Below are 10,785 nucleotides of genomic sequence, written 5' to 3'. Positions count from 1 at the left end.
TTCTTATTATTTAAAATTACCGTAATATAATATATCTTTTACTTTATATTATGAATTTTACTTGTAGTTAGTTGAGCAAAAGAAGGTGATTATAATTATAAAGCTTAACCAAATAATTTCACATCTTCTTATCATTCTTCAAACTATATCAACATTGAATAGTAGTTCATGATTGAGCATTGATAGTGATTTGTAACATTGTGTTTGTGTTATTATTAATTTAAATTTGTTATGTTTTAATTTGGGATGTATGTTTAATCATTTAGGATGATGAATTATGTATGCTTATAGTAGTATTTTAGAATGTTGGGAACTTTGGATTTCATATTTTATTTATGATAATTTCTATATGCATATTTTATTTTAGGTGTTTAATAATTAGAATAAATTTTATTAAAAGAAAATAGAAGACACAAAAAAATTTTTTTAAAAAAAGTGCAAGCTGGGTTGAAAAAATATCAACCCACAAGAAGTCCGTCTTTTTAGAACTAGCCTGTCAGTCCTTGAGCCCGTCACGAGCCAACCTATAACCGGCGGGTTGGTCCGTATTATCGGCTCTAAGAACAATCAGAGAGGGGTCATTAGAGGATTAGGAACTGGGTAATACACTGAATCGTTCATTCTAATCACATTATGGAAATACGATTGAGTGATCTATTTATAGCCTCAGTTGTTTAACGGCTACTTCTTATAAATACCCTACCTAACTTTTATATTTATTCCATTATTATACAACACGGGGCATGAGAATTATTTTCAAGAGGACGGTTGAAATGCATTTCTGCTTTAGCATCTGGCTTTTATGGCATTAGCCATGTGAATTAAAATTTGTTCAAGGTAGTACCCAGGGGGATTCCATTCTGGAATGTGTTTTGATTGGCGTGTTTCTTTCTTTCCAAAAGATAAATGCTTTATATGATCTTCTTCTTTCTAGGGAATCCGCGCTTACTAAACCTTTTTTTGGCCTGTTGTGCATACTGATGACTGAAAATGATTTCTGATTCAACCTGTGGTTTCTTTTGCCTTCTCTGCAGTTAACTGCCTGAACTGAAGATGACTGTTTGAGGTGACAATGCAAAGATGTTGGTCTCATGCAATGGTGCTCGGAAATTTCCTATCCCTTATGATTTAGAACATGATATTTAACAAATCCGTTGAACTTGATTCAACAACTGAACAAGAGAGGATATTTGAGTTTATGTACAAATATCTCAAAACCAACTACCACGATTTGCTATTTTAAGGAGGTATTTGGATAGAAACTAAGCCATAATTTTAAAAGTATTTCTACCGTTTATGAAGTAAATATGTGAAAGAGTTTGTCTCGTTTTATAAAAAAATTCTTCTTAAAAATACTTTTGAGGGTTACAAACACCCTTAAATCGGTGTCTTTTTCGGGTATTTGAGTATAGGAGTTGTGCGTGGGGTCCAAACTTTCTGGATGAACAAAATTTGGTTTAAGTAACTTGACATATTTTCCAAATTAAAAACATGGCAAATATCAAAATATGGCAAATTGAAAAGAGATCGCAAATGGAAATCAGTTGTCGTCTTGGGTGCAGACGTGAAGCACAGGAAAGGGTGAGTCGGATTTTAATTTAATGTCTTTTGACGTGTTTGGACGTGAGCTTCCTTTCTGGAGAAAAATTGGAACCAAATGGTTATTATCAGAGACTAGCGGAAGCAGTGAAAATGTGAAACGTGAATAATATGGATTTTTTTTAATTGTTTTGCAAATTGAAGGCGATGCAAAGGATTTGGACCCAAGTGGTTGACGTCTGTGGACCCCCAAAAATAGAAGTGGGCTTGTACTTGACAGTTGATATGCCACATGACATGACACGTGCGCTGTAATCAACAAGCGGACAAAACAGAATTGCCAACATTTCTCATTCTCCGCATTGACTATTTTACCCTTTCATTCATCCTTCACCCGCCGATTCGCCCTCCTTGCTGGGCAGCTTTGACGCAATTTGCATGCGGCCCACCGTTTTCGTCTCTTCGGTGGCTCAGCCTTTGTATTTGAAAATTTAAATTAAATGCATGATTAATATAATTTTTTGTCCTTAAAATTTAGACCTATTTTGATTTTGGCTGTAAACCCACGATTTTAGTTTATAGAATTTGCGACAACTGCATTTTGGTGATGTGTTCTTTTTTTTTTCCTTCTATTATTTAGAAAAAATCCAACCATTTAATATTATTTGTAGCATTTCAGTAGGCCCTGTTATATTTTTAAGAACTAATATTTTAAAATAGACTAAATTTTAAGGACTAAAGTCTCGAATTTGAAATTTAGAAAACCAAAATGAAAATAGGTTTAAATTTCAAGAACCAAAAAATAATATTGACCCTTAAATATATCACAAAAATTAAAATTATGAATTTTCAAATAATAATTACTAATTTTATAAAGTTGTAATTTAAAAAAGACTTAAGTAATAATTTTTTGAAAATATGATAGTATGATACTACCTCTCTGGTTTGTAATATGAGAGTTAGACAAAAATTAATTAAGTTTTATAATATATGGATTTTTTTAAAAATATCTCTATCTATCATATTTATTTAAACTGCTCTTTCATGAAAATGTATTAACATGTTCTTATTTCTTAAATGAGGATAATTTTTTTTCCACGGCATCATTGCCTAACTGATGACAATTTTTGAAATATTCTTATATAATTGTTTTTTGATGTTTTGGATTTATATTATTATTATTATTTTCCATGGGTTTAGGGGCCCTCCGGTGTGACTCAACTCTCAACCACATTCTAACCCAACTGAAGTGAGCACCACTCACCCATTACTCTGTTATTCAGCTCCTCTCTGCATGTCCACCATGGCGGCGGCTTCTCCCACTGCGTCCTTCTCTGCATCATCCTCTCCTTTCTCCTCTTCTTCCTCTGCTGAATCTCTATTCCCCAAGCGCGTCCATCTGTTAACTCTCCCTTTCTCTCATTTTCCCCACAAATCCATTCATCCCCATTCCTTCCGGATCTCCAGTTCCCTCTCTAATCCTAATCCCACCCCAAAAGCACCTTCTGTTTCCGTTTCCCCCGTCGCCGCCCCCAGCTCCACCACCACTATCGGCGCCTCTGAACTGTTTGTTCCACGATTTGCTCCTGACGAACCTAGAAAAGGTGCCGACATCCTCGTAGAAGCCCTTGAAAGGCAAGGCGTCACTAATGTTTTTGCCTACCCCGGCGGCGCGTCCATGGAGATCCACCAAGCTCTCACGCGCTCCAACATCATCCGTAACGTCCTTCCTCGTCATGAGCAGGGCGGCATCTTCGCCGCCGAGGGCTACGCTAAATCCTCTGGCCTTCCTGGTGTATGCATTGCGACATCTGGCCCCGGCGCCACCAATCTCGTCAGCGGCCTCGCTGATGCGATGCTTGACAGTGTTCCCCTCGTTGCCATCACCGGGCAGGTCCCGCGAAGAATGATCGGTACGGATGCGTTCCAGGAAACTCCGATTGTTGAGGTAACAAGATCTATCACGAAGCACAATTATCTCGTGATGGATGTTGAAGATATTCCTAGGATTGTGAGTGAGGCATTTTACTTAGCAACTTCCGGGCGACCCGGCCCGGTTCTAATTGATATTCCAAAGGATGTACAACAGCAGCTCGCCGTTCCGAGTTGGGGCCAACCCATCAAGCTTGCTGGTTATAGTTCCAGGTTACCCAAGTCTCCAGATGGGATCCATCTGCAACAAATAGCGAGGTTAATAATGGACTCGAAGAAACCAGTATTGTATGTTGGAGGTGGTTGTGTGAACTCAAGTGAAGAATTGAGGCGTTTTGTTGAGCTCACTGGAATTCCCGTTGCTAGTACTTTGATGGGTTTAGGGGCATATCCTGTTGGTGATGTATATTCCCTTCAAATGCTTGGGATGCATGGTACTGTTTACGCTAATTATGCTGTCGATCAAAGTGATTTGTTGCTTGCATTTGGAGTGAGGTTCGATGATCGTGTGACTGGAAAGCTCGAGGCGTTTGCTAGCCGAGCTAAAATTGTGCATATTGACATTGATGCAGCTGAAATAGGAAAGAATAAGCTACCACATGTATCAATTTGTGCCGATATTAAGGTGGCCTTGGAAAGTCTTAATCAGATTTTGGAAAGCAGAGAAATTAGAGGGAAACTAGATTTCCAAACGTGGAGAGAAGAGTTGAATGAGCAAAAGCGCAAATTCCCTTTGAGTTACAAGACGTTCGAGGATGCTATTTCTCCACAGCATGCAATTCAGATTCTTGATGAACTCACTAATGGTGATGCCATCATAAGTACAGGAGTTGGACAGCACCAGATGTGGGCTGCTCAGTTTTACAAGTACAAGAGACCCCGCCAGTGGTTGACATCAGGAGGTCTTGGCGCCATGGGCTTCGGTTTGCCGGCTGCCGTAGGTGCTGCCGTCGTGAATCCGGGTGTGGTTGTAGTTGACATTGATGGTGATGGTAGTTTTCTTATGAATGTGCAAGAGCTAGCAACTGTAAGAGTAGAGAATCTCCCTGTGAAGATTTTGTTGCTGAATAATCAGCATTTGGGTATGGTTGTTCAATGGGAGGATCGGTTCTATAAATCGAACAGGGCTCATACGTATCTGGGAGATCCATCTAGGGAGCATGAGATTTTCCCAAACATGTCGAAGATTGCAGAAGGTTTTGGGATTCCGGCAGCTCGTGTGACGAAGAAGGAAGAGCTCAGGGAAGCAATCCAGAAAATGTTGGATACTCCTGGACCTTACCTTCTTGATGTGATTGTGCCTCATCAAGAACATGTGTTGCCAATGATTCCCAGCAATGGAACCTTCAAGGATGTGATCACGGAAGGCGATGGCAGAACGAGTCAGTGATTCTGAATGGTTATGTACAAGTGTGTTTTGCTCCCTTCGTTCTAAGTTTTTACTACTACTTTTTTCTTTGCTTAAAACTAGAACTAGAATCTTGTAGCTGCCTCCTGTCTCTGTACTAACTTTCTTTTAATCGCTGTTTTCTTACCTCTAGTAATAATATTAATATATTTCTTGAGGAGAATGTTTTTGTTTGATTTGAACATTTAGTTGTTATAGTATTTAATCAAGATAATTATTGAAGATCAAATAGTCTGTCTTTACCAAAATGAGTAAATAGACAGATAAAGAAAGATGGAACAGTAAATAAGAATATAACTGTTGTTGAGAGTATACAAGGATAAGAGCATTTGAGCTCCATGTGCTGTGGTCCTGTGTTAGTAGCGGGATGCAGATCCTCTCTACAAAAACTAAAAATATCCAATGTTATTCGGTTGTTCCTTGGCCTCTCTCTTTCTCACAGGTTAAACTTGATGTATATGTCAATGATCCTTTGGGGGGGGGGGGGAACTCACGAACTTTAAAATTTGACCATAAATTTCCCTAGATTTTTAACTTGAGGCAAATGATTTTTTATCATTAATTTTTATTTGATTACCAGAGTATATTCTGTCATTAATCAAATGCCTCTGGTGCATAGTTGTTCTTCTCGAAGTATATGCTTGATTTACTTGTGCTTTTTCTTTCTTTTTTTGTTTTTTTGGGTGGACTTGTGCTTTTTCTTTTGTAACGAAAAGTTTGGATGAATTGGGCTTTTGGACTCATTAGGCCTATGACAGGCCTTCAAGTTCATAGAATACAAGAGGTTCTCTTTTTATGGTATTTGTTTTGTTTCCAGTCTATTTATAGATTAGTATTTATTGTAATTATTATTTTCTTGTAATTTTTTTCTGCCAACATATTATTTTACTGTAATAACCAAATTACCAGTTCGAAAATGTGGCGATCATATCTTGAGTGGACCCTTATTTACTGAACGCATAAAATCTTATTATAGAAGCTTTTTTTTTTGTTGACCATGAAATTATAGAAACTAAAGGGAGCTTCTCTTAGTAACTTGGTTGGAGTCCAAGTGCCAACCTGCAAAGATCGTACGATTAGTCCATCAAAGATGAGAATAAGGACCATTTTTTTGCGAAAAAGATCTCACAAGCCTGACATAATTCACACTGATAAAACTTTTTTATAATAATTTTATAAAAGGTCAAATCCATAACATTGAAATGTCAATCCAAGAATTACAGAAGGAGAAGATAGGGGAAAAGGATGGGAACGGACCTAGACCTATGTTAATCTGTTCCGCCCACCACCAATTTGTCGTAACGTCTCGAGTTAAAATTGGGCTATGGATTACAATCCCCTGTGATGTAATTTTCTTTAAGGCTCTTGCCTTCTTTTGTACCCCCAAAAAAAAAAATTAGGCTTGGATGGTGTAGCCGAAAATTAGGCCAGTAGCCCAGTAACTAATTAGTGCCAAACCTAATACTCTTATTCACGCAAGTTAGGCCTTTTAAATTTTAATCAATCTGTTAATATTAAGTTTTAATTGATTCATAAATTTTGTGTCGCTGGAAAAAAATCCCCCTTCTTCCCTAGTCATCGAGACCATTCCATCAACCAAATTTTTTTTTTAGAAATTTAATCAACAGAATTTAAATAAAAAAATATTCAACAACATTCGGCAAAAAAAATAAAAAATTTTAAAATATTCAGAATTATTAATAAAAAAGTGATTTTTTTTTGTAACAATAAAAAAGTGATTTTAGTTAAGTTAAACGTAAGGAAATTATTGAAAACATGAGAAAACCTTAAACTAAACATGAGGGAAAAAAATAGCTTGAAAACATATTTCTTCCAAAAGTTTAACTAATCAAAATTACTTTTTTCCTTTTAAATAATTTGGCCCTAAATATGCTTTATATGGGAATGCAGGAATCTGAATTCTCATTCTTTAAATTTCAGGGATTCCAAAGAAAGCAAAGAAAAGGTTACTTTCGAGTATTTTTGAGGCAGATATTTGAATTATTTTAATTTAGTTTTAAATTTATTAATGAGTTTATTTTAATTAATTATTTGAGTCTAGTTAGTGGGCAACTATAGTTTCACTCCTAATTAGAGCCGGTAATATGGGCCAACCTGCCGGTTATGGGTTGACCCATGGCGAGCTCAAGGATCGACAAGCCAGTCCTAAAAAGACCGACCTCTAAGGGGCTAATATTTTTCCAACCCAACGTGGCAGCTTAGGCCCGCCAACCTACCACTTTTTTTTTTAAAAAAAAAAATTTGTGCCTTTTTTTTTCTTTTAATAAAATTTATTCTAATTCTTAAACAGCTAAAATAAAATATGCGTATAGAAATTATTATAAATAAAATATGAAATCTAAAGTTCCAAACATTTCAAAATACTACTATAAACATACACGATACATCATCCTAAATGATTAAACATACTTCCGAAATTAAAACATAACAAATCTAAATTAATAATAATACAAACACAATGTTACAAATTACTGTCAAGTGCTCAACCATGAGCCGCCATTTAATGTTGATATAGTTTGAAGAATGATATAAAGATATAAAATTATTTGGTTAAGTTTTATAAGTAGAATCACCTTCTTTTTGCTCAACTAACTTTGCCACAAGTAAAATTCATAATACAAAGTAAAAGATATATTACATTATAGTAATTTTAAATAATAAGAATGAGATAAAAGACCAAAGGAGTAAACATAATTATATTTGAGAGAGAGAAAAATTTTAAAAAATAAAAATAAAATAAAATGGACCGGCTCGCCAACCCTACGGGCTATCCCGCCAGGCCGCCACAAGTTCAGTCTTGGCGGTTACGGGTTCAAAAAATCCGTTTTAAAACAAGTTTGATTTTCATCAATCCAACCTACCACTTCTTGGCTGGTTGGCGGTTGAGCCCGCGAGCTCAACCCATATTACCGACTCTACTCTTCATCTTCAGATTTTCTTTATTATTTTAATTATGATAATTAGTTTAGATCAAAAACATTTTTAGCCTTCATTCAACGGCAGATTTTAGATTTAGTACGTGTTTGTTTTTCTTTCTGCAAATCGAAATAAATTCTTTTACATATTTATTTCATATACTATAAAATCACTTTTAAAATTATAGTTTTGATTCCATTCAAATACTTTTTTAGTATATTTCAAATATCAATTTTCTCTTTCACTTCCTTTTCAGTCTCCTTTTTCCTCTTTAAATTTTTCCCTTTTATTCTCAATTTTTACTTTTCCATCTAGTTCAACATCAATTTTGATGCACCATAAAGATTGAAAAAAAAAAAAGGTACTGACAAAATAGCTTGAAGGAATATACCTATGTGGTTAATCGTTCCGTATATATAATAATATAAAAGACTATGCTTAAAAAAATGTAAGAATTTTCTCTTATTGCTAATTAAATTATGTTCGTTCACAAACCTCAGTAGCAGTGAGGAAGAACACTGAATGGTATCTATAGTGAAGTCATATGTCACGAAATTTTGTAGATTTTCCTCAAATATATAAAACTTGTCATGGGAAATATGACTTTGGCAACAAGAACCAAACCTCAATAGCTAATTAATACGTACTTCTCCGGTCCTAAATGTAATATTTATTTTGTAGTGTAATTTATACTAAAAAACGAGAGGAATATGATATAAGCCACTTTAAGTGACATTAAGAACATGCATATATAATGAATCCAAACCAGTAACAAGACTGGCCCTCATATCTCTGTACTGTACTATAAGTGTCAATTTAATTCATTCATTTATTCAATCTACAAAGTAACGCCAGGAGATTCATGCCCTTTTTTCTGAGTCCACTGAAGCCAAATCATATAATTAAGACATTTAACGTTTTACAAATGTCCCAAAGAAAACATTACAGGTCCTGAGACGAAGCAAGAGATGTGTCAAATGACTTCTTCCTGACCAAGAGACATGTGATTCTAGAAGGATTAGAATGAGTATTTTCAAGGCTACACACCACAAAGTCAGGCCTGTGAAGAGCAAGATGAAGCCTATCTTTGCCCACCACTAATGCAGAAGCATCAAGCAGAACGTGCCATGAGTTCCTGTGAGCTTCTGAAACCCAATGCATTGTCCCATTCACATCTGCTGGGTAAGAGAATAACCCCTTTGGACTGATCTTACACTTCCTTCTGAAATTCTGGCTTAGTTGGGACCCACTGATCCTCAGATCCAACCATGTCTTTGGTGCTGGGATCACCTTGGATTCCTTAAAAGAAGCGAACTCTCTGATGTAATCCTCTTCTACCTCAAGAATGGTCATGTAATAGCTTCCTTTGACAAAAGGGTAGCTTTCACCTACCAACATCATGGCATCCTTGTAGCTGGGAGTGAAGAGTACAAGATATTCATCATCAGGCAACCCACAATGCTTCAAGACCTTGTTGTGAGCTTGGATTTCTGGGATGGAGATGAAGCTTCCAGGAAATGAGGATTTCTTGGAGAGAATATCGAGTAATCTTGAAGGCTCTAAGTGGGTTCTGTCCAATTCACGAAGGTTGCTGCCAAAAAATTGTGTGGAAGATTCTCTGAAACCTCCTCTTGGTGATTTTCTTCGATCATCTGACATGGGTTCTGAAGAAGGCTCCTCGTTGATGATGAGGTTAGAGAGGTCAATCCCATCACCTTCAATGAGTCCTGAATATTCTGGGTATTTTGCCAGAACATATTCTTCAACATATTCTATTTCTTTCTGGGTTATAGGACCTGACCATCTAAGGTCAATATCACGAATAGTTGATATGGCTTCTGCTATGATGTGAGCGGGAATCACCTTATGTGGTTTCTGTTTGGATTTAAGTCCATGAGTTAAGAATTCTAAGATGAGTACAGTATCTGATAAAACAAGGGGAAAAATGCAATTTTTGATCCTTAAATCTTAGAAATACTAAAGTCAAATGTATATACACTGAAGCAAGTAATGACTCAACTTCCAGTGACTCGTGAACTAAAATAATGGAGGGAATTATCTTTGCCTTGAAACAAAAGGAAATGGAAAGTATGGTAACATACCTTCACGACCATACTGTTAGATTTGGAAGAATTTTCTGCAATCAATTTTTGCACAGGATGATTTGGAATCGTCGTCTCTTTAATTTCAGTTTCTACCATGCCATGATATGTAACCTAAGACAAAAATAACAACAATTGAAGCTGTGGTCGTTGAAGCAGAACCAAACACACAAACATTTAATGAACATAGTCATATACATAGTCTGAAATTATCTCACCTCAGACCCTCCATGTGAAGCAATCTGCTCCTCGCTGTTGGTTCCCATGGTGATATATCTCAATATATCACTCACAGAATCGCAAGACAGATGTGATTCAAACTTCAAAGTATTGAACTAGGGGAAAATCTTAGGAAGAACAGAGAAATGTTTTTCAAAAAACCAAACTTGTCCCTTTTTGCAGAAATGGGTTACGAAAAATCAAGAAGTCAAGAAAATGATCAGATCACCCACTTGACCAAAAAGATCATATGTGGGGTTTTCTGGGTCTAAAAGATGAAGAGAAAAATTAGATCAGAAGAGAGATCAGAAGACCCAGAAAAACCCACAAAGAAGTCAATTCCTTGACGAAGTTGTGTATGAAATGGACAAGCATTAAAGAAATATTTAAAACCTCAGATGATTACGCCGACTAAGACAACAGCGAAGGCTCTTTGATGTTCATGGGACAAGTCACAGTGAAATGACCTTGTGTTGCTCAAGACTTAACCATGGTTGATTCATATACACTACTCTACAGAACCGTAAATTTCGTGCCTATTTAATTTCTGGGGCTTATTGATTAAAAAATTTTACCTAGGTTTTGATTCTTAAAAGTATCAAAGGCAAGGTTTTAGGGGAAGGTTTCAAATGGCAACATCACCACCCC

The 10,785-nt window shown here is 36.1% G+C and overlaps 2 protein-coding genes across 2 annotated transcripts; one reads left to right on the top strand and one right to left on the bottom strand.

The window, feature by feature from the left end:
* The first annotated feature begins 2,812 nt into the window (after positions 1-2,812).
* LOC114723114 (acetolactate synthase 3, chloroplastic-like) lies at positions 2,813-5,058 on the top strand. The gene has a single exon (XM_028909269.1). The coding sequence runs from the start codon at positions 2,834-2,836 to the stop codon at positions 4,859-4,861; it is 2,028 nt and encodes a 675-aa protein (XP_028765102.1). The 5' UTR covers positions 2,813-2,833; the 3' UTR covers positions 4,862-5,058.
* A 3,635-nt stretch (positions 5,059-8,693) lies between these two features.
* LOC114723089 (uncharacterized) lies at positions 8,694-10,602 on the bottom strand. Its single transcript, XM_028909234.1, has 3 exons — positions 10,137-10,602; positions 9,919-10,032; positions 8,694-9,691 (listed from the first exon to the last, which is right to left on the bottom strand). Exons 1-3 carry the CDS (start codon positions 10,182-10,184, stop codon positions 8,759-8,761), a joined length of 1,095 nt encoding a protein of 364 aa, XP_028765067.1. The 5' UTR covers positions 10,185-10,602; the 3' UTR covers positions 8,694-8,758.
* Between the last annotated feature and the right edge of the window lie 183 nt (positions 10,603-10,785).

Source organism: Neltuma alba, unplaced genomic scaffold, assembly GCF_004799145.2.
Source record: "Neltuma alba isolate B1F8T4 unplaced genomic scaffold, ASM479914v2 tig00012124_pilon, whole genome shotgun sequence".
NCBI classification, from domain to species: domain Eukaryota; kingdom Viridiplantae; phylum Streptophyta; class Magnoliopsida; order Fabales; family Fabaceae; genus Neltuma; species Neltuma alba.
The sequence above is the reverse complement of the archived record's forward strand: the minus strand, read 5'-3'. Positions and strand labels throughout refer to the sequence as shown.